Here is a 27,835-nt window from a genome sequence, read left to right as displayed (position 1 = left end):
CCAACCAAAGGGAACAGAGCTTAGATAGGCATTTAGAATACTCACAGAGCGGTCACGTGGAGCGGATCCAAGATGGCTGCACGTCGCAAGTAGGAGCGGTGTGTTCTCCTGCTACTAGTGCAAAATTCAGTGTTATCCTCTATGATGCCTCCAAAAAGGAAGGGGAAAATCAGGGTTTATCCCTCTACACCCCCACCATCATCGGCTATGCAGCAGGAAATTATCTGCTTCCTTACCGCATCAGCTTTAGAAACTCCAGGAGTCGAGGAGCCCTTGGTGCAGGGAATGGAGAGAGAAGTTCCTGCACCGGAGGAGACTACCCTGAGCTCAGATCTAAGGTCAGCATGACGCAGAGAGCAGGGTCATTGATTCAACCCGATGCGTTGAATGAAGGAACCTCTTCTGGGTCATTTGCAGCGATTCCAACTCAGACCGCAGCGTGTCAGGCATTACCAACAATCGCGGCTCCCTCGGAGGAGATGACCAACGCGGAAACACCGAGACTCGGACTGGAAGAAGGAGCAACTGGGGTAAGTACTAATGGTTTTAGCCTGCAAACACCACAAGGGACCACCCCAGAATTGAAGCTCCTAATGATTCCTGAACGCCCTGAGGTCGACACTTATGGCTGCTTTATGGGACCTGATGGTGGGGGTAGTGACCACGGTGAAAATTTGAGTGTGAAAGTGGAGAGTTTGGCTTCCCAAAACACTCACACTTCACATGATGTTTAAAGGAAAATTGAACAGATTACATCGAAAGTAGTGACTTTGGAGGAGAAAGAGCAAGAGAACTTAAAATGTAAAGCTGCTGTTGTCAAAGATAAGGAGTTTCTAGCTAGAAGAGTGGAATCTCTTGAAAATGCCTCTAGGCATTTAAATATTAGGATCCTAAATTCTCCTCGCCTTCTGGGTGAAATTTCCTATGTTTCCTTGAAAAGATTTATGAAAGAGGTTCTTGGCTTCGAAGAAGAAAATTTGCCTGCAATAAACAAGTGTATTTTCTTGCCGAAAGTATCTTCAATAGCTAATAGAATTAACCTTCATGAAAACTTGACTGATATATTAGAAAGTTCTACAATAGGGGTGTTAGATAGAGCCACTCTATTGGTTTCTTTGATATCTCTGGTGGATGTGCAGACAATTATGAGAAACTACTTTAGGAAGTTCCCGATCTCTTTTCTCAATGAAAATGTAAAATTTTTCCAGATCTCTCCTCGATAACACAAGAAAGGCGCAGGGGCTTTTTAGCGTTGCGCCAGGAAATAATCTCGCTGGGATATAATTTTAAGTTAAAATTTCTATGTAAATGTGTGTTAAAGAGGGGGGCAGAAGTAAATGTACTTTTTACGGTAGAACAATTGCAGTGAAAAATGCCTATCACTTCTTCTCCCATAAATATGTAACAAATATGTAATGGCTGATAAACGTGCATGTTTTCTTTTTCAGTTTGTGTTACCTATAAATATCTCTCTTTAATTTCGGATTCAATAGAGTAAAATACTATATTGATTTATGGATTAAGAAAGTAAAGATGGTTTATGTTTTCTCAGTTTGGAATAATGTAATAGAAAGAAAATTTATCTATCACTTTATCTTTCTGTTTTTCAATATTTGCAAAATTTAGTTTTTGTAATGTAAAAGATTGATAAATAAAGTATTAAAAAAAGATTACTCACAGAGCATCATGCAAACTTAAGCATGTTGGCTGCTAAAGAGAGAGCAGCTCTGTGTCCATTTTATATATGCACGTATGCTCAAACCTCCCTTACATATGAGGCATATTAATTAGCATGAAATAAATTAGCATATTCACATAAATACTGACCACTCAATTTCTTGGTTTAAACCAAGCGGAGAAACAGATTGAAGATGGAAAATCCACTCCTGTTCACGCTAGTTGAGTTTTTAAAATGAGACACAAGGGAAGCCTCAATTTTTCCCGTTTTCAAACAGCTCCTGTGTTCAGTAAGATAAGTCCTGGTCATCCGTTTTGTCATTCCTACATATCTTAAGTTGCAAGGGCATACAATTATATAAACAAGAAAGTCCTATAGGTAAAGTTATCCCTTGGCCGAGGATGATGAAATTTTAATGGGCAAAACTTACAATTATGGCACTCTATAGAGATTTCAACTGGCGTGGAAGGTTCGCAAAAACTGGAATAAACAACATGCTACCATCTGCCTCTTATCTGCCGTGCTATTCGTAAGTATCAGGCTATCTTACAGAAAATTCACCCTATATATTTAAATCACCTCTACGGTTCGTGTTTTCTAGAGGATACAATATCAAAGAGAAAGAAAGAGAGAGAGAGCACCTCTGTGGAGATCCACTGATTTTTTAAAACTTTTTATACCACTTTAAGAGGGAACATTATGAACTCAGGGTGAGGTTTGTGGGGGTGAGTTGGGTTTTGGGGGACAGTTTAACATATATAGTCATAAGTATGAACAGCACATCAGTAAAGATTTAATGTGATTTGGAGGGATGAAAGGTGAAAGAAGAGTAGCATGTTCTCTCTATGTAGAATGATTGCAGCTAGGTAGATAGTGCACCAAGCTGGGTAGAGAGAACATGGTACAAATCTACTCTTCTTTCACCTTTCTTCACTCCTAATCACATTAAATCTTCACTGATGGTAACTGTATATTCATACGCATGACTATGCATTTAAAATTGCCCCCCAGAACCCACCACACCCCACAAACTTTATCCTGAGTTACTAGTGCCCTCTCTTACAGTGGTATAAATAATTGACTGTTTTATGACCCTCTACAGAGGTTCTCTCTCTCTCTCTCTTGCTCTCTCAAACCATGCTCCTTTTTTAATGCAAAATGATGACTCTAGGCCTTGGATTGTGAGCCCTTTGGATATATACTTACAGTACCTGAATGCAATCCACTCTGAAGCACCAAAAAGTGGGAAAAAAAGACTTAGAGCCCAAAAAATCATAATCTTGTCTTTTTTGTTGACTGTCCAATCTGATAAGTAGGAATAATCCAGGATCTCTGTACAAGGGCATTATGACCTCCTTAAGAAAATAAGAACATGCCATGCTGGGTCAGATCAAGGGTCCATCAAGCCCAGCATCCTGTTTCCAACAGTGACCAATCCAGGCCATAAGAACCTGGCAAGTACCCAAAAACTAAGTCTATTCCATGTTACTGCTGCTAGTAATAGCAGTGGCTATTTTCTAAGTCAACTTGATTAATAGCAGGTAATGGACTTCTATTTCAAGAACTTATCCAATCCTTTTTTAAACACAGCTATACTAACTGCACTAACCACATCCTCTGGCAACAAATTCCAGAGTTTAATTGTGCGTTGAGTGAAAAAGAACTTTCTCCGATTAGTTTTAAATGTGCCATATGCTAACTTCATGGAGTGCCCTCTAGTCTTTTTATTATCTGAAAGAGTAAATAACTGATTCACATCTACCCATTCTAGACCTCTCATGATTTTAAACACCTCTATCATATCCCCCTCAGCCAATTCTTCTCCAAGCTGAAAAGTCCTAAAGTCTTTAGTCTTTCCTCATAGGGGAGCTGTTCTCTCTGCTTAACCAGGGTTTGGAAGGAAAATCTATTCCTAAGCCAGGGCTTCCCAAATTTGTCAAGATGACCCCACAGCCAGCTGAAATTTCAGGATTTCCACAATGACTATGTATGCAATAAATTTGCATACACTGGAATCCATTTCATGTAAATGTATCTCATGTACATCATTGTAGATATCCTGAAAACCCATCTGGCTGTGGGGTCACTGGGACAGGTTTAGAAAGCCCTATTCTAAAATATATCCTTCATACTTATTCCATGATCATTGGAGAGCACCCATGTTATGTGTGGACATCATTTTAAACTTCAAATATAATATTTCATATGACTATGAGCAACAAAATGAAAGCTGTAAGAGGTGATCGGTTCAAGCCTGGGATGAAGGGAAGATGGCTGCCACTACTGCAGCAGCCCTAGCGAGTCATAGACCAGTGCTGAGAAATTGTCTCAAAACAGAATACCCATTAACCCTCAGGATCTCTAAGGGCTATGAGAGCCATTAAGATGCCCCAAACAGTACAGGATACAGATTTATTTTATTTATTTATTTAACGCTTTTCTATAACGGCATTCATGATGCATATCATATCATGCCGGTTTACATGGAACAAGGGGTAAACATTAACTTAACTTAACATTGAACAAGAGGCAAAGTTACAAAAAACAAGGTGGAGTGAACTTGGACGTCGAGGTGCCTAGATAATTTATTTATTTATATAATGTATTATTTATTTGCTTACATTTATCACCCCACCAGAAAAAACTGCTGAGAGCCGTTTATAAAAATACAAAGTTAAAACAATACTCCATGTATAAACAGCAATGAACAATAGATAAATAAATTAAAATAGAAAACAAAAACCTTGGAGCACGAGATGGGGTAAGTGCTCTCCTACATTATCTGTTTTGGCTGCTTATAGCTAAAAGAATCAAATTCAAACTGTTGACATGAACTTTTAAGGTAGTAAGAGACAAGAGTCCATCTTATCTCAATGATTTGTTTATCTTGGTATGTTCCAAATAGGGTGTCGAGATCTTCTCAAGAAGCAGTATTGAGTACCCCCATCATTGAATAATATGAAGTTGGTTAAGCTGAGGACTAGAGCTTTTGTAGGCACAGCCCTCCAACTTTGGAATAGTCTCTCTAGATAAATTCATTGAAAGTTGATTTATCTCTCATTCAAGTGTAAGCTTAAAACTTGGCTATTTAACTGATCTATTTGAACTGTTTATTACTGAAGTTTTGTATGTACCCTCAGATGTGGTGGTAATATTAGATGTACCACTTATTAGATGTGGTGGTAATATTTTAAATCCTTCCAGGTGTTTTTTTAACTTATTTATGGTGTTATTAATTGTATATTATTATTGTTTAGTTGTACTATTTATTCTATGATATTTATTTATTTTATTTATTAGGTTTTGTATACCGTCACTAAGACAGTCCATCGTAATGATTCATAACATATTAACAATGACAATATTTCAGACCTAAAAACAAATTCAAAATCATATCCTTATAATTAGTAATTAAGAAACATAATTATTATTAGTATATTTTTAATTTGTTGATTACTTGTTTGCCACTTTGAATGTTATTTCAGAAAAGCAGGTTATACATCAATATATCAAATCACATCTAGGAAGCGCTACATTAAAAAATAAAATATTTTTTAAATATTATCTAATTCTTTCAATTGTTTTCATCTTTTAACAGGTTGTGACCTGATCCCTGTGGAGTATCTACGATGGGGGGATCCTGAACCAATCGCAGCCATTGTTTTTGCCTGTCTGGGCCTTTTAGCAACTTTTTTTGTCACAGCTGTTTTTATCTTGTACCGTGATACACCTGTGGTCAAGTCATCCAGCCGTGAGCTCTGCTATATAATTCTCGCTGGCATCTGTTTGGGTTACCTGTGCACCTTCTGTCTTATTGCAAAACCTCAACAGATTCTTTGCTACCTTCAAAGAATTGGCATTGGCCTCTCTCCTGCCATGAGTTACTCTGCACTGGTTACTAAAACCAATCGTATCGCAAGAATTTTGGCAGGCAGCAAAAAGAAAATCTGTACAAAGAAGCCTAGATTTATGAGTGCCTGTGCTCAGCTGGTTATTGCTTTTATTCTAATTTGTATTCAGCTAGGCATAATTGTTGCCCTTTTCATCATGGAGCCACCAGATGTGGTGCATGATTACCCGAGTATCCGGGAAGTCTACCTGATCTGTAATACCACCAACCTGGGTGTCGTTACCCCCCTTGGATATAATGGATTGCTAATCTTAAGTTGCACCTTTTATGCATTTAAAACAAGAAATGTTCCAGCAAATTTCAATGAAGCAAAGTATATTGCCTTCACAATGTACACCACCTGCATCATTTGGCTGGCCTTTGTGCCAATATATTTTGGAAGCAACTACAAAATTATCACCATGTGTTTCTCAGTAAGCTTGAGTGCCACGGTGGCGCTCGGCTGCATGTTTGTGCCAAAGGTCTATATTATCCTTGCTAAACCAGAGAGGAATGTGCGGAGTGCATTCACCACCTCCACTGTTGTCCGCATGCATGTGGGAGATGGAAAGTCTTCTTCAGCTGCTAGCCGCTCAAGTAGCCTGGTCAATCTGTGGAAAAGAAGGGGATCATCAGGTGAAACCTTAAGGTAAATTTGAAAACATTGGTCCTATTAATTTAGATTAAGCTTTATGCTGTATTATGATGTTTAAAGGTAATCCACACTCTTGCCATTGAGCATTGAAAGAACAGTATAACCTAGTCAAAAGATAAGTATTACCAATAATTCTACAGTTACAGAGAAAATGTTCCCTCCTAGCTGATGGCATTTGATAATTTGTATTAAGTATCTAATAATACTGAACACAGGGAGCAGATTACAGGCAATTGATGAAATATTGGGCAATACCAGGCCTTCCCAAACTTGTCCTGGGGACCCCACAGCCTTTCGGGTTTTCAGGATATCCACAATGAATATACATGAGAGGAGTTTGCATATATTTGGTTTCCAGTGCATGCACATTTATGTCATGCATATTCACTGTGGATATTCTGAAAATCCCACTGACTCTGGAGTCTCCAAGGCAGGTTTGGGAAGCCCTGGGTTATGCACCTCAGCAGCTGTTGAACTAAAGTCCACTGCCCATTATCGTCAGTGTGACATGATGATATCTGAATACTATGCATAGTCATTAATATTTGTTAAATGTTCTGTGCAGTGGTAGTTTTAATGCAATCTAAAATATATCAGCAAGGTGCAGTATAAATGAAGGAACAGTATTTTTAGAAAATTCCAAATTACATACTTTCATAAGATTTTTGATAGGGCTCAGTTTTATTTTTAACTGCCAAATAACAGCAGTTTCCTAATGCGAGAAAACAAGAGTGTGGAATACTTAGTGCTATGAAGTAAGGATCCGAGAATTTGAAATTGGATTTATAATTGAGAAACTGATCTGCTGAGAGGCTTTTGAGTGCTTTCACTCTGCTGAAAATTTGTATTTGTAATGTAACAGCTGTCATTTTCTGTTTACATTTGTCAGTGCATTATTTAAGGCAAACCTGCATACAGCAAAAAGACAGCATGCACTAATCAATCCATCACATGCTTTAAAAGCATACAACAAATTAATTCTCCTGTTCAATAAGTATATCAGTGATGAAATGTGTCAGGACTTTCCTGTACAATCCATGTCTACTAGAAAAGTTGCAAAAGTATATAAAATTAGAAGAGTGAAGGTGAAAGGGAGATGTAAGTAGTGATGCCACATTTTATTTGCCATTTCTCTATTCTCAGTTGCCTTGCTGAGAGCTTTCACATTTATCATAGTCGTGCGGCCCAGATGTTCCCGCAATTTACTACAGAAGCTGTTGCTTGGCTATACTGATGACCAGTTTATTCTCTGCATCTGAAATCTGCCTTGCCTGGGAGGATTCCTTTGAAATTCACCACCTCTGAAATTCATTCCACTTATTCATCATCATCATGTCCAGAGGCACTAGAAAACAGTGGAAAGCATTCGAAGAAAGTTCAGAAGCTCTTTGGAACTTCTCTGCTTCGGAGTTAGAATCACTCCATCTGTCTCCTCAGTCGCCTGCTTCAGGCAGCGCTGACAGCCTGAACCCTGAACCAGTGCGTATAGGGACCTTTGTTTTCAATTTCATTTTATTTTTCCTGAGGTTTAATTATATAACACACAATATAAAATCAGTGAAAATATGACTTTTCCCGCTGATTTTTCCGTTGTTTGTTGTAACATAGTCAATTTTCCTTTGATTTTTTTTTTTTATTATAGCATTAAAATTCCCAGAAAAACCAAACAAACTGAAAACAAAGATCTTTAAGTAATGTAGGACCAGACTTATAGTTATCTATGGGCATGTATGTCCCATGCAAAGGGGGAGATATAGGCCAGAAAATGTAGCAGTTTAGGAGTGTCGGACTTTTAACTAGTTTGATTTACCCAGCTAATACCCGGTTTTAGATAGGGAAATTATTTAAGCATCGATCCCTTATAGGTTTACTTTTTGTTGCTAATTTGTTGTTGTTGTGGCTCTTCATACTTGGAGCTCAATTCAAACTTTGCCTGTGATCCGATTTTAACCAGAAGGAGAGGGGAGACGCAGGGAAAGACTAAAGCAATCAGATTGACCAATTCGGTCTTTCTGCTGGTGAAACTGCAAGCTGCACAGATTTGGCTGGGCAAGTTTTACGAATGTAGTTGGTCAGGACAAGATTCCACGCTAGCAAGCTAAACTTGTCCACGCAAAATCCGGCCGCATAGCCCCAACAACTCACATCATGAGTTGGATACATTTAGCCAGAGAGCTGCACAATTGCCCAGAGAACCGGGTACATTCACCCACTTGCCTTTACCTGCTCAGCAGGCTTTGACTACCCACTCATAAGCAAACTGCTGGGGAGGAAAAGAAGAAAAAGGCAGAGAAACATGAAAGTTTTGCAGCTATTATGGTGCCCGCTCTTTTCCAGTGGCCCTGCCCATGTGACAGCAGTACCAGCAACAGGTCTGAGCCCCCAAAACAGGAAACTCCGGTGAAACCTGTCAAATAAGATCACAATAGTGAATAGGGTCGTTCATTCATGGGCAGGCAATTCCACCATGACACGTGTTTCATTGCACTGTGAATACTTTCTATGTTTCTACTGTAAATAATTTTTCCATCCATACAGTGGCCCTGGTAGCAACGTTATCAGGCAATCTTTAAATAACAGGTGCTTATTTAAAAAAATAAATAAATAAATTACAGAATCCTCATGAAAGATTCTATCATAATTGTTTTTGTTTTATATTTAGAAATCACTATGTTACTTTCACTTTTGACTTCCAGAAACGTGAGATGAGATCGCTACCACACAAATGCATGCCGTGATTTAAACTTGCAAAGCTTGTAACTGTTTTGGCTCCCTGAATGGGATTACATTACGTGCAGGTTTCACTGTGGTTGATACTGGCCCAGTAGTCATCACATTCAAAGTCACTGCTCCTGTCCTATTAACAAATATTTCATGCTTCCAGCAGGCTGGCTGCTCTTCCATAGTTTTTTCCTTCTCATTGCTCTTCTCATTGCTCCCCCCTTTCCTGTTTTGACTCATTAGCCGCCACCTCTGCAGCCCGGTGTATCTTGTTGCTCAGTCCTCTTCCTTCGTCAGGCCATTGGTTGGAGATTAAAGTCATTTAGTTTACTGAAACAATAGCTCCCGGTGGTCTCAGGCCTTCCTCTCAGCATTTACCAGGATGGGACCTTGACGTAGTTAAGAGAATGCTGGCCTGAGCTCCATGTGGCTGTCTGAGAAGTAGTAGACGGATTACCAGGCTCCACTGAACTCCCTGAAGCTGAGCCATGCTAAGGGGCTCAGAGATGGCATCTGACTGATTTCTGCCCAGGAGGGGGGAGTTTAAAGGACAGTAAGAATACAGAGAGAATGTTTTAGATTTTGTAACCAAAGGCTCCCTTTGTTCCACAGAGATGGCAGACATTATATATATATACTATTTCTTCAGTCTGTGCTTCTAGCATTCGGCACCTGATAGAACAGAATCATTACTTCCTTAGTTTTGGCCAATGTCCAAAATTCAGCGGTTTCTATTTAAAAATACTGTGCCAGGGCTGTAGTGCAAAGGGTGCGTCACACCCCCCCCCCCCCCCCCACAGAGTATATTGACAAGAATGTGATGGCTATAACTGTGTTCAGCGGGTTTTCATTTGTTATTAAAATTCAGGTAAAATGTTTCTTATTTAAATTGGTCATGGAATAAAGGTGAAATATTGTCTCATGAAAAAAAACAAAAAAAAAAACACCATCACTGTAATTTGTTTAAACCAAAATTACAGAAAAATGTTTTCTTAGGCAAGAGACCGAGGCCAGGGAGCGTACAATATATATGAGATGTTCAATGGTTAGAAAATACATTACTTTTCTTCTATCAATCCATTTATTAATTCATCACCTCTCTTTATTCTAGCATTTCATTTCCTCCTGGGCCAGCCCACGCCTATTGTCATCAGCCAATCGGAATGTAAGAGCTTATTTCTAAACTTTCATGTTTTGGTACAGTATTGCACAAAAAAAAACAAAAAACAGTTATCTACTGAGCCTACCATACTCTGATGATTACCTACTGGATGATAGCTGGCTAAATGATTGTGTCAGAAAAAAAAAGCAAAAATTAAAAGGATAATGTAAAATAAATGACTGGCAATAATGGAAGCAGGAAACAAATAAAGGGTTTTTCTTTCAAACTGGCAAAAAAAAAAAGAGCGGTCAGTACTGTGCTGTTCGATACAGGCAATTAATTCAGAGGGTCGCACAAGTCTGTGGTTTAGGGACTAGAAAGGGAAAAAAAGGCCAGTGTACAGAAGCACAGCACACATTTAAATGGAAAAGCAGCCTTTTATTTAGAGCAGGATGAGTCACCACCGAATCTTAAAAGAAACATGCTATTTCAGTCACCAACACACGGAGGCCCTATCATTAACATTTTGCTACTTGACACTAATTTATAGCGCAGCGTAATGATACATCAAATCATTGTCAAACACATAATAGCAGGGAACCAGTTGAGGCTTTCTAAGCAGCTGCAAAATGACATTTTCATAGAATTTTGAATCTTTGAAACACCCTAGCTAAGACAAAAGTATTTGTCGTTCAAAAGGTGGTAGCTGCAGCCAGGTAAAAGGCTGATTTGATGACAAGACACCAACAGAATTTGCACCCTGAGATATGAGTCACTTACGAAGAAATGAAGCAACAGAAAAATTATCCCAAAATGTTGAACCTGAGTTTTTGAGGTTGCATAGGTCCCATGGGGGCTTAAATACACATTTATTTTAAGACCTTTATGTAATTCTTCTGCTGCCTTGGTAAAAGGAATCAAAGCCTGCAAAGAATCCAGCGTTCTCTAGGACCAACATAGATCTCATTGCTGCAGAGCAGAAATGAACTCACAACTTGATGAAAATTACTTGCAAGCCTTAAAGCAATCTCTATCCAGATAAGGTACAAGTGAGTAGTGCCTACAAACAGCAAATTTATAAAAGACAATTCTTGTAAGCATATTCTCAGCAATCCACATTTTGACTTCAAAAATATGCATCAAAAGGAAATTTTATTTTCAAAGAAGTAAGATTACAATAAATTTAAAGGAAAACTTGGTCTATAGATCACCATATAAAAGAAAAAAGAGAAATACAAAAATAATTATTTTAACATCCATCAAACATTAGGAACAATCCCATCAGCCCTCATATTTGCCGAAGGGAGGAATCCAAACATGAGATATTTGAAGATGTATATATATATAAAGTATATGTAAGGAAAAGGAATCTATGCATGACAAATCTGGATGTGTAAAATCGTACACTTTAATCTGCTGCTGGAGTAGAACTAGATAGATTCTTAGGGGTAGATTTTTAAAGAAGCGCGCATCCATGTGCACGCGCTTCCCAGGGCGCACACATGGATGCATCAATTTTTATAACATGCGCGCGCATGTTATAAAATCGTTGGGCCACACGTACTTGCGTGCTGGATTTTGTACTCCGTGCGCATATGTGCAGGTGGCGCATGCAAGGGGGGGGTAGACCTGCAAATTTGGCGCAGCGGCGCATCCCTGCCTTCCCCAGTTCCCTAACCCCCTACCTAACTTCCCTTCCCCTCTCCTCTCCACCCCCTAAATCTAACCTACCTTCCTTTTTGTCTTTTTTAAGTTGCTGCTCCTCCAGAGCAGAAGCAACTTGTGTGCGCTGACCAACTGCTGGCGCACGCTTCCCCGGCACAGCGGCAAATGACCGTTGTACCAGCGACCTCCAGCCCTGCCACTCCCCGCCCCCTTTACAGGCCCCGGCACTTAATCGCGTACCGGGGTTTACACTCGTGGTCAGGCCTGTTTGAAAATTGGCCTGGCGCGCGTAAGGCCCGGATGTGCGCGTAAACCCCGGGTTTTAGGCGTGCTGCCAAATTTAATTCTACCCATTAGCTTCCAGAAAAAAATCGTAATTGATCTGGGTCAAAGAATACATAACTCACACTAGAATATTAAATCAAACATTTACATGGGTAATGAAGAAAACGATGCCCCAACAGTACAAACTTCAAGGCACAAGGGCCAAAAACAATTTCCTCCTTTGTGTAATCTTCACCAGATCAAAAGAAATCCATATTCTTTGTCCCATAAATAATTTTTGTTAATTATAAAAGCATGGGCAGGTAACCATACCAAGATCTTGCTGGAATACAAAGGAAACCAGAAGTGGTATCCCTGTTGGAAATTGTATTTTTAAGAAAATTATAGATACGGCACTGCCCCGTTTTCAACAGATTGATGTTAGTGTCGCACTAGCTATTTGTCTATTGAGTGCATGAAGTCTGAGGTTTGTTTTCTTATATCCACTGTTTAAATATGGCTTTTCCTTTCAATGCAGATAGGCAGCACCACTCCATACCCTAATTCTATGTGGACACCCTTCAATATATTCCTTGTTCATGTTCAAAGCCAGGGCCAGTGCAAACCTACTTGGTGCCCTAGGCAAACCTTCGGCTATTCACTTCCCCTTCCCAGCTTATTTATTGGTGGCAGCTCCAGCACAGTGCTCCCTCCTACCCACAGCAGTGGCTCTAGCCTGCGTTTCCTTCTTTGGCAGTATTAACTGATACAGCAGCCCTCTAGACCTCCCATTGGTGGGATTTTGCTGCCCCCAAAATCTTGGCACTCTAGGTGACTGCCTAGTTTGCCTAGTGGAAGTGCCAGCCATGTTTGCATCCTCCTTCCCACCATTACCTTGACTGGATAGTCAGTCATAGGGTGTGAGATAAGGCTAGGGTTTTTTTAGCCTCCTTTACCTTTACACCATGGGGTAGATTTTCTAAATTTGCGCGATCGCGTACTTTTGTTTGCGCACCAGGCGCGAACAAAAGTATGCTGGATTTTATAAGATACGCGCGTATCTTATAAAATCTGGGGTCGGCACGCGCAAGGGGGTGCACATTTGTGCAACCTGCGCATGCCGAGCTCAGCACACGCTGCCTGTTCCCTCCAAGGCCGCTCCGATTTCGGAGCGGCCTCGGAGGGAACTGTCCTTCGCCCTCCCCCCACCTTCCCCTCCCTTCCCCTACCTAACCCACCCCCCCCCCGGCCCTATCTAAACCCCCCCCCTTACCTTTGTTTCATGATTTACGCCTGCTAAAAGCAGACATAAATCTACGCGCGCCAGCGGGCTGCTGGCGCGCCATCACCCGACCCGGGGGCTGGTCCGGAGGCCTCGACCACGCCCCCGGTCCGGCGCCACGCCCCCGGGCCCGCCCCCGCAACGCCGCGTCACGCCCCCAAAACGCCGCACCATTCTGGACATGCCCCCGACATGCCCTGGGGCTCTGCGCGCGCCAGCGGCCTATGCAAAATAGGAGCGCCGTCGCACAGGGCATTTAAAATCCGCCCCTATGGGTTTTGCTTGTGAGAATCCTTATCACTCCAGGAAGAAAGTTCACCATATGTGTGCCTTAAAATGTTTTAACCTCTGATTCCGAGACTCACGTATTTTCTCCTGCCATTGCTAGCTAGCTACAGTGGATAAGGATGTTCTTTATAAGGTAGGGATTGATTTTGCAGTGGTTCTTTCTGGAATGAGGAAAATTACAGCAAAAGTAGATGAAGATGTAAAATTGGCATATATTTGTCTAGTCAATGTTTTCCGTGCATCTTGTTTGCACTCTCATTGCACCCTTATCAGAGTTCAGTGAGGAGGTATGCAGAAGAGTTTGCAGATTCGTAGGAATCTGACAGGAGCCACGATATGAGTGCTTCTGCTATGCTAGCAGTGAATTGTGTCCTGAAGAGCAGTGGTGCTCAAACCATTCCTCCTGGTCCCTCCCTTCTCCCCAACCCCAGTCAGTTTACTTTTCAGGATATCCCTAATGCTTATCTATGAGATACATTTGCAAACTTCAATCTGGTTCTTAAACCCAATGTATGAAAATATATTTCATGCATATGCATTAGGATTATCCTGATAACATCAGGCTGGCTAGTAGGGGGGGACTTGGTATGATTTGCGCACCTGTGCCCTTTAGGTGTAAATTAGAAATGGGAAACAATGAATACATTTTTAATGATGGTTTTTTTACTATAGTGTACACTCAGGGCAGTCCAAAAAGGTCCATGCTGTCAATAAATAGGTATAGCTGCTCAAATACAGAGTAACAGTGACTGTCTAATCCCTCCCATCCACTTCTGAGTATCAGAAGCAGTGGCTACTCCAGCCACTTTTCCCCCTAAGTAGTGATTACCCATACTCTCTTCCACCTCACCGAGTCCTCCCATTCCATCCTCTCCCATCTCCCACCCCATCCAGTGCCAAGAATTAGTGGCTGCTTCAGGATCCCTTCTTCCCAAACCTCCCAAGTACAAAGAAGGCTGCCCAATCCTGAGACAAAGCAGTACAGGCTACCATTTGAGAATTTGGTGTAAGCAGGATAAGGAAGTAGGAGATTTCACTCCTGCCCCCACCAAAATTGAACGTGAAGGCTGGAGCGGGAAGAGTGAAATGGGGAGCTCAGACAGCCAAAGTTTCTTTATATTCAGGCCACCACCTTACTAGGAGGGCAGATTATGGCCTCAAGTGAGATTGGTCTTACTTCAGAATTTCCCTTTGAAACTTTAGGTCAGCAAAGACCATGGGTTAAAAAAAAAACAAAAACAAAAAGCTACATGCAGACATGCACCTTCTTTAGCACAGGCAGAAAGTCTGCATGGGGGAAAGCATGCACATGGATTTAAAGATCAAATCCACATGTGTAGTTTCTCTTCTAGGCCCCAATCCCACCTCTTTTACCTACAACTAAAAGCAGGCCATCACTACTGGGTGTGCATCCCACTGGTGGCCCAGAAGAAGAAGAGGCCCACAAGGTTCCCATCCTGTGAGCGGCTGAAGAAAGAAGAGGAAGCCCATTCTCCTACTCCTTCTTGGTGCCAGTATGCATTGTCCAAAACACATGCAGCTAGCACTTGCTCTATACTGATCTCGCGATGCACGAGATCAGCGTAGAGGAAGTAGTAGCCCCACAATATTTGATTAGCACGGGGGCTGTCACACAAGCAGGAGCAAGAGAATGGCTCCCGATGGTATGTGTAAGTGAGTGAATGAATGAATGAATGAATGAATGAGAGCCTTACTGGGGTGTGGTGTGTATGTGAATGAGGGCTGGCCTAAGGGATGTGGTTTGTGTGAATGAAAACCTGACTGGGATGTGTGTGGGTGTGTGTGTGTGTGTGTGTGAATGGGAACCTGCCTGGGGGGGGGGGGGAGGGGAGTGTATGTGTATGTGTGTGAAGAAAGTTTGTGCTGCCCCACTAATTCATGCCATACTCAGGATGAATAGAAATAAAAAGTATTCAGGCACGGAGCGCGGTAAAGTTCCCATCCATTTTAGTTTTAATTGTTGGGTCTCTGTGTCTGCCATTTTGAAATATTTTATTGTTTGGAAAGTTTTAAAATGTTGTATGAGCTCTTAATTTGTTTGAGATTGTTATTCTGTTCCTTAGCTCATTTGAAATATTCTTTTTATAAGTATGGTTTTACTAATATGATTGATTTGTATTCCCTTGATTTTATTGTTTCATGAGTGATTGATTAGAACTGGTGATGTCTGTTTCTCCATTATTGCATTGCATACAGAGTCTGGCTTGTTGCAGTTTCCAGTTCAGTTTCTGTCTACACTGTACAGTCTCTTTATTCTGTATTTGGTGAGGGTGAGTTTGTGTTCTGTATGTTTAACTGAGATGGGGTATTCTGTGTTTAAAAACAAACAAACAAAAAAAAAAAACCCGAGGAGTAGAACAGCAGTGATTTTCCACACATGACAGCAAAAATGCTAACATGGCTCTGACTAAAAGTGTTCCCATTATAAAAGCAATTGTATTCTTTTACCAGCTGAAAGGAGAGAAAAATTCATCCCAGGGAATTTACATGGATATCTGCTTAGTTACCCAGATAAATCCCTTGAAAATTGTCTTCAGTAAGGGGTAGATTTTTTAAAAATATGCATGCGCGTCCACATGCATGTGCTACCTGGCACGGGCACATGGATGTGCGATTTTATAGCATACACGCACCAGCGTGCACAAGTTATAAAATTGGGGGCGGCGTGTGCAAGGGGGGTAGAATTTGGCAAGTTTCGCACGGCAATGCATCACGGCCTTCCCCAGTTCCCTCCCAGTCTGCTCCAATTAAGGAAAGGACTGAGAAGGAATTTCCCTACCACTTACCCTAACCTCCCTTTCCCTCTCCTCCCCACCCCCTAAATGTTACCTACCTTCGGGGGTTTTTTTTTTTGTTTTTTAAGTTGTTGCTCCTCCAGTGCAGAAGCAACTTGCGCGTGCCGGCCGACATTAAACTGAATATAAAATGCTTTTTTCTACACTTACTGTCTGGATGTTTTATTTTTCTAATCACTTTGGTCTCCATCTCTTTATACTGCTTTCCTCTTGTTGGTTTCCTAACTCCTTTACAGGGTCTCCTGTTCGTTTTCTGTTTCATCTCTCTCCTCCTTTCCTCTTCAGTTCCTCCCCTACTTCTCTAATACTGATCTTTCCCTTTAACTCTGCCTCTCTATCCACTCATCTAGATTTTATCCTCCCTTCTCTCTCCAGTTCTCTGTGCCAACTCTACACTCTACTGCTCCCACTCAGTTCTCCATCTCACCCTCATTGTTGCTCCTTTTACCATCTCTGACAATCTGGACCCCTTGTCCAGCTCCTCAACAGGTGCATCCTTTTTTGTTTTCTTAAAACACCTTCACCCCCAAATCCTGCTTCCCCTCCCCCCCCCCCCCCATCTTCCAGTCAATCAAAAGACCATAAGAAAATGCCATACTGGGTCAGACCAAGGGTCCATCAAGCCCAGCATCCTATTTTCAACAGTGGCCAATCCAGGCCATAAGAACCTGGCAAGAACCCAAAAACTAAGTCTATCCCATGTTACTGTTGCTAGTAATAGCAGTGGCTATTTTCTAAGTCACCTTAATTAATAGCAGGTAATGGACTTCTCCAAGAACTTATCCAATCCTTATCCATACCTTCCACTCTTCCCTAGGGCCAGTGCATGGGTATTAGCCATTCTACGTGAACCTTGCAGACTTGCACACCCCTTCTCCCCGGTCATGGCCTCCCTATACACAATTAAAAATAATGCATTTATAATAGATTTTACATGAAAAAGGACTTTTTGAGGTAAAAATATCACTGACAGCATGTATATTATATTTAATTGCACTGATGTGGTGGCAACCAGAAAACCCTGCAAAAAAAGTAAAAAAAAAAAAAAAGACTTGGAATCCATATGATATTAGGCCTATGGCAATGTGGGTTGATTGTTGGCTTGATCCTAGGAAAGCCATCAGTAAACTGAATTACAATTACAATATAGTAAACCATCAGAATTAAAACAGCACTAACTACCAGCACTCAAACAGTAACACCCTAAGAATAGGCAATGCTAAATATATTACATCAAGTCCTAAAACACCAATACACTTTCTATTAGGAGATATCTTTAAGCAAGCACATGTTTTTTCAACAAATTTATGCCCTAGAGCAAATCTTGCATTATTTCAGAATTGCAGCAGAAAATGTTTTACAATTTTTTTGTGGATTTTCTTTTTGGGTCACTTCTCTTCTGGCACTAACCTTATATATGAGGCAAATGAAAAGTCATTGCATATCCAAAGCAATAGCTAATTTGTTATTGACTGATTTATGTTTTGGTCCAATCCTTAAAACAGGTGATAAATGTGCTGGTGACTGTTTATTTTCTCAAGCATAAAAGAAGCTTTAGTCAGTATAATAAACCAAACAAAAAACAAATTCGAACAGGGGATTCAAGATTAAGCTGGTATGCTGCAGCCAACCTCTGTGACTGTTTAATTTTCTTATGATTTTTTTTTTTTCTTCTATTGATCTATTATGGCCAAGAAACAGAAAGGTAAGGTTCGAGATACCCTCTCCCAGGTTCCGAACTTATCAACTTTTTGTCAGAGTTCCATCGCCTACTTCATGCAAACTTCCATTGGAATGAGGTCTGAGGGTGGTGGAAAGTTCTCCCCCTAGATTGTGATGAAATACTTCTCTCAGTGAGTCTCAGGTTCACTCCTCCCCAGCCTGGATGGATCCGAGGGACCTGGGCTGTATGGTGCTGTATTATTGGGAAGCACCATGATGCCTGGGGGGGAGAACAAGCTTCAGGATACCGCAAGAATATAAAGAGATGTTGGAAGGTAAAGAGATTCTGGGAATAGGATCAGAGGGGTTAATTGGTGGAGTAGGGCCTGTTTGTTAGGCTAGAGAATCTGGGATAAGTGATTTAGATCTCTAACCTTGCCACCCCCCCCCCCCAAATCTGGAGGCCCTCTTTACTGTATCCCCAGCCTGCTTAAACCTGAGACTATTATGTTGGATTCGTTATAGACTGCAATAGCCTCTCTTCATCAGGCTATTTCTTCCTTTGCTCCTGTTTGATCGCATTTTAATGACAAAATTGAATGAATTTCTGAGCAACTCAATCAGATAAATGTTGAACAAACATCTTTGGTGCAAGATAAGATTGTTACAAATACAAAGTTGGAAAATTTTATCAGGCATCTTGACTTAAGGTTTATTAATTTTCCCAAAATTTCTACTATGACACTATTGGACTTGTTCAAGAAATATTTGGTTGACATTTTTCAAATCCTGTAAACTGCAATACCTATTATCAAAATACTTTTTCTGCCTAGTGGTAAATATGACAGGTTCACTATAAGGGGGATATAAGTGTTTTAAAACAATCACACAAATAAATAAATAAATAAGGTTAAGCCTTAAGAAGAAAATGTAGCTGAAGGATGTGCTTCTTTGAATACCTTGGACGACTGCTATTTTAGAACAATCTACCAAATTTGAATCTAGAAGGGCAACATTGTTAGATTCCTTTGTTTTTGTTCAAGACAAAAACTCTATAATGCGTTTGTATTTTCGTAATTGTGGACATTTGTCTCTGGGTGGGAAGATATGACTTTTCTCGGATTTATCCAAAAAGACTCAAGTGCATAGGAAGAAATTTCTGGAGATGAAAAAAGAAGCACACTTTGTTATCTTTATTGTTCTAGGGCCCATTTTATTATTCATTATCCTTACTAATGCCTTATTAAAATCCAAAGTGTTTCCTATAGTTTTTATGAACCATCCCAATTATGTTTTTTTTTCTTGATTCAAAAAAGATGGGCAGTCCATAATCTCCTTGTAATGACCGCAATTTGACAGGTTTATTTAATGAACTTTATTTAGTTTGGAAGGTTCAGCTTATTGTTAATTTTCCTTTTACTTTTTTCTGTTAAATGCCAAACTCTCATTCGGGGTTCTGTTGAATCCCCTCTCTATTTGTGGGTTGATTAAGCTCCTGCAATGAAACTCTTATTATATGTTATATTTTCTTCCTACCTATTACTATTGATATAGAGATATTTCTTTTCTGATGTTTATCTTGATGGAATATTTTGAAAATATTAAAATAAAATTTATTAAAAAAAAAGAAATTCAGATGTTTAAAAAATGTATTTCATGAGGAAGCACATATATTACCATACATAGAGGACCAGGTGGTCCGCAACTGTAATCTATGGATTTATGGAGTTGGAGTCATGTAGATGATTTTATATGAAACCTCGCTGCACTGGTTAATACAAAAATGTTATTTCAGATAACATATAATACACCACAGTCTGATTAGAGATGGATAGCTTTTTGTGGCACTCATACTGACGTTTTTACAGATACTATTTCTGTTTGTTTGTTTGCCCCTGGTGGAATCCATCCTGGGTAAAGTAGAGCCTTTGCAGAAGACACCTCGGTGCTTGTCTACCACTTATAAAATGGGATCGATAAACTGAAAGCATGGCTGAGCTGAACAGACGTGTATCTAGAAACCCTGCTGAACATGTAACTTTTAAATCTGAAGTGACTTTGGCTCACTACAAATCGATAAAACAATTGCTGAAAGGGATATTCAGTTACCGCAGCTGATAAGGACATTTTTAGATACTGTATGTGGCTGGACAACTGTTGTTGTCTGTGTGCCATAAAGTAATAAAAGGGTTTTACAGTGATAAGATTTTACAGTGATACCATTCTATAGAGGAAGATAATGGTTAATTTCAATATGTTTTCAGTATAGATTCTATTGCAATGTCTGTAGCATGAAAATGCATATAAACATAAAACAGAAACACATAGGGCCGGATTTTAATACCTACGCGCGTAACCCAGCGCGCACAAATATAGGCCCGATTTTATAACATGCGCGCGCAGCTCACACCCCGCCCATGCCCTGCCCCTTTTCCCAAGCCCCGGGTCTTAGACGCGTCCCGGGGCTTTACACGTGCCACCGGGCCTTTTGAAAATAGGCCACGCAGTAGGGATTTGAAAATCTGCCTCATAAGCTTCATCCTGAAGGTTGTTCATTCTTCCTTTTTATATGTCTACCATATTCTGGGACTTTTCCTTTTTAAAACAAACAGAACTACACATCAGATAATACATCAGCATACAGTTTGAGGAAACAAAGATTAGATCAGTTTGGCAAGACAGACCTGGGACAGGTGGCGACATTACTAGCATTGGATCTAACCTGGTCCCTGACATTCCCTAAGGCCAGTAACCGGAAAAGACACAATGTAACTGAAAGTGACATCTGCGCATTGTAGTACACCTGCATCTTGTAGTATGCCAGAGTAAAGGTTAACAAATACAAAAAATATAAAGTAAAGCCTTTTTATTGGACTAACTTCATACATTTCTTGACTAGCTTTCAGGAGAACTGGCATGCAGGGACATAAAATGACTGGATAAACTAAAAACCAGATCACTTTTTTTTTTTTTTTTTTTTTATTAAATATTTTACCATCTTAATGCAACTATGTGGTCATCATCCACCCAAACAATTTTGAACTGTTTACAATTTCACTTTTTCTCCATTCAGTTTAAAAAAAAAAAATTATCTGTGGTCAGAATTTAGATTCAGAGCCTTTTCAACGTCAGATTAAAAACAGGATAAGTTTCTACTCCAGATAACTACTAAAACGGAGACCCCTGGAACGAGTCATCCCTTGAAATGTGTGTTGCCAAGCTCTTCTGTGTGTTCAATATAAAAAATGTGGAATATCTTCAGTAGAAGCAACATTCGAATTATTGATGGAATTAGAATTGGCATTGGTATTAGAGGCTGCAAGAAGATATGCAAACAAAATTGATTTTTTTACCAAGATTACCGCCGTCAATCACCTCCTCCTTGGAAGATTCAATACAAGGAAGAGAAGAAAGATTTTTTTACCAAACTATCAAGTTCAGTATTAACTGAGCCATAGATGACTTGATGTTCTCAATAATAAGAACCATCAAGTCGTATGAACGTGTATTTAACACCGCATTCCATTTGTGAATGAATTCTTCCTGATCAGAAAACAGCACGAGCTCTTTCAACATTTTTATTCCCCACGGTATCCTTTTGATCCGGCAATATTCAGAGAAAAATGCCGCATGTAACTCCATTCTAATGTATTTTTTTTTCTTTAGTTTGAAGTAGTCCCCCCCCCCCCCCCCCCCCCCAATCACATGTCAAGGAAATGATTAGTTGCTTTGCCAATTAAAGAAAACTCAGAAATAATGTTAATAGCTGCTGGTTCAGAATAACTGAAAAGTTCAGCCATAATTAAACGCAAAAATAATATAACAAGACACCCCCTACAAAATGAAAAATGAAAATTTACAAAACTGAATGAAAATAATATAAACTAATACAAATTATACAAAACAACACAACATTATATGGCTATGCACACCTCCCAAATAGAAGGAAACCACCAAGGTATATAAAATAATGGAAGGTTCTATTGATAAGGCAATACCCGTATCATATATATATATATATATATATATATATATATATATATATAGATATATATAGATATATATATATATATAATCTATAAAGTGACTTGGCAAATTTCACAACATATTTTATTAAAAAATATTTAAATAAATACAGTAAAGGGGTTTTTTTTAATGTGCACACATACATTACTATTTTTTAAAAACACACAAACATTCCCAACTATAGGCCACAGTTTTGCTAGCCAACACCGGCTTCTTCAGGGGACACATACAAATTAAAAATACATACTAGTGTAGGTGTACACCAGTTCAAAACAAGATTTGTATGATCTTAATAAACATCAGTACCAACAAGATGGAAATGGCTGTTTGCTTATCAAAATTATAAAAAGTTGTGCAAACAATATTGCACAAATTTGAATAGAAAGTTGCCGAATAGATGAAAATGAAATATGTATGTAATGAGCAAAAAACAGAATTTTTTTTTAGGAATTTATAACAACGTACATTAATAAGAATAAATCTAAAAAGTATCATAAGAACATAAGAAATTGCGATTCTGAGTCAGACCAAGGGTCCATCAAGCCCAGCATCCTATTTCCAACAGTGACCAATCCAGGCTACAAGTACCTGGCAAGTACCCAAAAACTAAGTATATCCCATGCCACTGATGCTAATAATAGCAGTGGCTATTTTCTAAGTCAACTTGATTAATAGCAGGTAATGGACTTCTCCTCCAAGAATTTATCCAAACATTTTTTAAACCTAGTTACACTAACTGCACTAACCACATCCCCTGGCAACAAATTCCAGAGTTTAATTGTGTGTTGAGTGAAAAAGAATTTTCTCTGATTAGTTTTAAATGTGCTATATGCTAACTTCATAGAGTGCCCCCTAGTCCTTCTATTTATTATTTATTTATTTATTTATTTAAAAGTATTTGTATACCGTCTTTACAAACAAAGTTTAATCAAAACGGTTTACATAACTAAATGAAAACAAACGTAAATTAAAAATTAAAAATTAGAAAAAAATGTAAAATTATAAAAAGCATAAACTTACAAAAAATGATCAATAGAAAATAAAAAAGTATCTAAAATAATAATTAGTTTACATAAGGCAAATCAATATATAATAATGTTGCACCATTTTATTTGCAAGCATGAAAGAGTAAATAACTGATTCACATTTACTCGTTCTAGACCTCTCATGATTTTAAACACCTCTATCATATCCCACCTCAGCCGTCTCTTCTCCAAGCTAAGCAGCCCTAACCTCTTTAGTCTTTCCTCATAGGGAAGCTGTTCCATCCCCTTTATCACTATCTTACCCGTTATATAACCGACCAACAGATGCTCAATTTCACATCTTGTCGCACTAAATGAAGACAACCCGCCTGCTTAGGATGTCAATAAATACACTGTTACTACACTACAAAAAAATATAATATTGCATAGCCATAAACAAACCAAACTAACTTACCACAAAATACAAAGATAAACAAATTATTTCATAGAATATGCACACATAGGGGTAGATTTTAATAAAGTACACCTGTGCGTACTTTTGTTTGTGCACCAGGCGCAACCAAGAGTACGCCGGATTTTAATAGATACGCACGTAGCCGCACGTATCCTTTAAAATCCTGGGTTGGCGCGCGCAAGGCTGTGCAAAATCAGCAGCCTGCGTGCGCCGAGCCACGCAGCCTCCCTCCGTTCCCTCTGAGGCCACTCCAAAATCGGAGCGGCCTCGGAGGGAACTTTCCTTCCACCGTTCCCCTCCCTTCCCCTACCTAAACCACCCCCCCAGCCCTATCTAACCCCTCTACCTTTGTTGCAAAAGTTACGCCTGCCCGAGGCAAGCGTAACTTGTGTACGCTGGGCCCGGCTGCCAGAGTGCCATGTTCTGGTCCGGAGGCCGTGGCCACGCCCCTGGGCCGGCACTACGCCCCCCCCAGATCACCCCGAATGTCGCGCCGCCCCCGACACTTCCCCTGACACGCCCCCCCTAGCAAAGCCCCGGGACTTACGCGTGTCCTGGGGCTTGCGCGCGCCGCTGAGCTTATTCAACATAGGCTCGGCGCACGCAGGGGGAAGTTGGGGCTGGTTTTCGGGGAGTACGCACGTATCCTACATGCGTACCCCTTTGAAAATCTGCCCCATACTGCATTCATACTATGGCAATATTAAAATTGGTATATATCCATTAAATGGAACATCTCTACCAAGTTAGGTCATGTATGCATCCACTAGTAAGAAACCTGGACTAGAAGACTCATATCTTTAGTATGGATGTACATTTTCATTATGGTCAATTTTGTTTCATTTTAGCCTGCGCTATTTTGGAATAGAGCACAATAAATTTAAATATAGCATGCACTAAAATGAAACAGAAAATGTTTAGTGTGCACTATTTCATTTTAGAATGTCCTTCAAGGCTCTTCATGAGCTAGTAAGTACACATGGTTTCACAAACTCCCCTTCCTAGTAGACATGTGCACACACAGTTCTGCAAATGCAAATTGAGTCCTTACATGGGGTAGATGTAGATAAGGATCCACTTCCCACTGACCCTACTATCGCTTCATTGATGTATTAGCTACCGCTGTAAGGCCATGAAAGTACTGCAGAGATCAACTTTTGAATAATCTTAGTAAATGAAAGGTTTACTTTGCCATCTAAAGTGAAAATGTTACATCTCTCTGGCCAGGACAGGTGGTTCATGAATTAAGGAGGAGGCAGAGTGCAAACATGGAAAACATTTTTTAGGGAGCCAATATTTCAAAATGACTGGGGTGCTCAACACAACCACATGCCCCACACTTTTCCATCCAAAAATTCTTACATTTTTTGTTTAAACTTTTTATTAAACAATAATTTACAAATGCCAGGCATACATTTGTTTTTGATATATGCCCAGCAGCAGTACACAGATGCATATTTTTATTTTACAACCATCTCCCCGCCTCCCTCTTAACATCAAACCTGGTCACATCATATCACTTATTTATCACCCCAATCCTATCACCACCATCTACCCCCCAACCCTTCCCTTCCTCTCTTCTCATAACCTTGTAGACTTATCTGAGCCAAAGGCCCTAGAACAGTGTTTTTCATGGCCATGGCGTGACTTCACACCTGAACAGATGTGCCACAGAAAAATGTCACTACTGCCTAATGTGCAGATCCAGTCCAGCACCTGGATTCTGCTCTCAGCACCTTGCAGCAATAAAAGACACCAATGGTGGCTATTAAATGTGTAGGAACTTCTTTCTGAGAGCAAGTGTAATCATGCAGGCCTCTTCTTCCTAGCTACAGATTGAGCAATTTATGGGCAGCAGGCAGAGCACAGATAGTGAGACCCCATTTTGTGCAGTGTACACATTGCACTCAACACCTCCTCATCTTCCTCCTCTTGAACCTCCTTTCTTTGACTCCATCTAGTCTCTGTCTTATCCCCCTCCAGAACCTTCTACCGTAATAGACCTACTTTTGCTTATCCTCATTTGATTATTTGATTATTTTATTTCTTTTAATTATGTCTATTTTATCAAATTAATGTTTTATGTTATATCATTATGTATTTTCTGTTGTAACCCGCCCCGAACTTTGGAGGGCGCGGGAAATAAGCACTTTTAAATAAATAAATAACCGGGGACAGCATGCACTGTGCACCAAATGTGACTCACTCTGTTAGGCAGCAATGGAAGAAATCTGGCAGCCACATACAGGAGCCAAACCAACCAATCTGGCTGCCTGTAACACATCAACTTCTTCATTCTCCTGTACTTGTACATAGAGAGAGCTGATCCATTGTGACAAGTGTGTGTCTCTGCCCCCTCTCACCCTGTGTTTTAAAAATTGGAATAGAGACTGGTAGGGCTTTCAATGCTTCCATTTCTGGCCATATGGGTCTTCTTCATAGCCACACTGCCTACCCCATGGAGGTTGGTGTGTAACCCCATGGAGGTTGATAATGTAGGTGTGGTTTGGGTTTGGAAAGGTTGGGAAACACTGCCCTAGAACAAAACTACTCCTACTATTGAGAAAATAGAAGAAGTCAGACTGCTACAGATCATAAGAATATAAGATGTGCCATGTTGGGTCAGACTAAAAGTCCCTCAAGCTCAACCCAACATCCTGTTTCTGACAGTGGACAATTGGGATCACTAAGAGGTATGCAGCGGTTCTCAAAGAGTAAATCCAATTTGTTGTTGCTCACTCCTAATGATAAGCGGTGGCTTTCCCTGACTCCATCTGGTTAAATGTTTATGGACTTTTTCACCAGGAGTTTGTCCAAACTGCCTTTAAATCCTGTCATGCTAGATATTTTGAGTACATCCTCTGGCAACAAATTCCCCTTTAATTGTGCACTGAGGGGTAGATTTTAAAACCCCTATGCACGTAAATCCTCCCGTATTTACGCGTGCAGGGCACTCGCGCACCGGCACGCCTATTTTGCATAGGCCGCCGGCACACGCAAAACCCCGGGACGCGCGTAAGTCCCGGGGCTTCGTAAAAGGGGCAGGAGGGGGCGTGTCCGGGGGCGTGTTGATGGGTAGGGGGCGGGCCGGGAGGGCGGTCCCGTGTCCCCCGGCACTGCGGCCTGTGCTGGGGGATGCCGGGGCGGCACGCGCAAGTTACGCCTGCTTCAAGCAAGCGTAACTTGCCCAACAAAGGTAAGGGGGGATTTAGGTAGGGCTGGGGGGTGGGAAAGATAGGGGAAGGGAGGGGAAGATGGAGGGGCGCGGAAGGAAAGTTCCCTCCGAGGCCGCTCCGATTTCGGAGCGGCCTCGGAGGGAACCGGAGGCAGGCTGCGCGGCTCGGCGCGCACAGGCTGCCAATTTTGCACAGCCTTGCGCGCGCCAACCCCGGATTTTATAAGATACGCGCGGCTACGCGCATATCTTATAAAATCTGGTGTACTTTTGTTCGCGCCGGTGGCGCGAACAAAAGTACGCACGCACATATGTTTTTAAAATCTACCTCTGAGTATAAAAAATACTTTCTTCAATTTATTTTAAATCTCCTACTTGTCAGTTTTATGGAGTGTCCCCTATTCCTTTGAAATTTGAAAGGGCAATTAACCCTTTTCTATATATAAATTATCTACCTATCTATAAATTAACCCTTTTCTATATACATGTTCCACACATTATTTTATAAACTTCTATCATATCCCTTCTAAGTGCCTTCTCCAAGCTGAAGAGCCCTAACTAGTTTAACTTTCTTTATAAGGGAGCTATTCTGTCACCTCTCTTATTTCTGTTGCTCTTCGCTGTACATTTTCCACTTTTGCTATATTTGATATGGAGTGGTCAGAACTGCACTAAATTTTCCTCACAGAAACTTCATGCCAGTACCTCTGTCACGCAAAAAGAACAACATATCCATCACGAAATGCAGAATAAGTAACAACAAATTAAAAATACAAATGGACAGATACAAATTGGAAACCAAGAAACCAAATTCCACATACAATGCAACATTAAAGAAAAAGAAATGTATTTCCTCTGGTACTGAGCAGAATCCAAAAGATAGAAGAGGTGCAAATTTCCAAAGCTAACATTCCAGTCACTAATTGAAAATCAAAAGCTTTTTTCTGTCTTTAACCCCCACCTTTGCCATTCACCCTCCACTCCTCAATTTCTCTCATTTCACCTGTCAACTACCTACCAGCTATCTCTCACTCTATTCCCTCCCCAGCCTTCCCATTTTCTCCACTCTCACTCCTTTCACTTACTTCCCAGGCCCTCATTTACTGTATATACTCATGTATAAATCAATCTCATGTATAAGTCAAGGGTATTTTTGGGCACCAAAATCAAGA

The 27,835-nt window shown here is 40.4% G+C and overlaps 1 protein-coding gene across 2 annotated transcripts in view; it reads left to right on the top strand.

Annotated features, from left to right (window-relative positions):
* The window catches only part of GRM5 (glutamate metabotropic receptor 5), a 933,671-nt gene that overhangs the window by 854,623 nt on the left and 51,213 nt on the right, over nucleotides 1–27,835 (top strand). The window contains exons 7-8 of one of the 2 annotated variants that reach the window (XM_029602291.1): nucleotides 5,277–6,216; nucleotides 10,055–10,108. In XM_029602291.1, the coding sequence (XP_029458151.1) occupies nucleotides 5,277–6,216; nucleotides 10,055–10,108 (994 nt within the window). The remainder of the gene's footprint in view (nucleotides 1–5,276; nucleotides 6,217–10,054; nucleotides 10,109–27,835) is intronic. The other variant, XM_029602292.1, reaches the window with a different exon arrangement.

The sequence above is a fragment of the Rhinatrema bivittatum genome, chromosome 5 (genome assembly GCF_901001135.1).
Source record: "Rhinatrema bivittatum chromosome 5, aRhiBiv1.1, whole genome shotgun sequence".
In the NCBI taxonomy this organism is placed as follows: Eukaryota; Metazoa; Chordata; class Amphibia; order Gymnophiona; family Rhinatrematidae; genus Rhinatrema; species Rhinatrema bivittatum.
The sequence above is the reverse complement of the archived record's forward strand: the minus strand, read 5'-3'. Positions and strand labels throughout refer to the sequence as shown.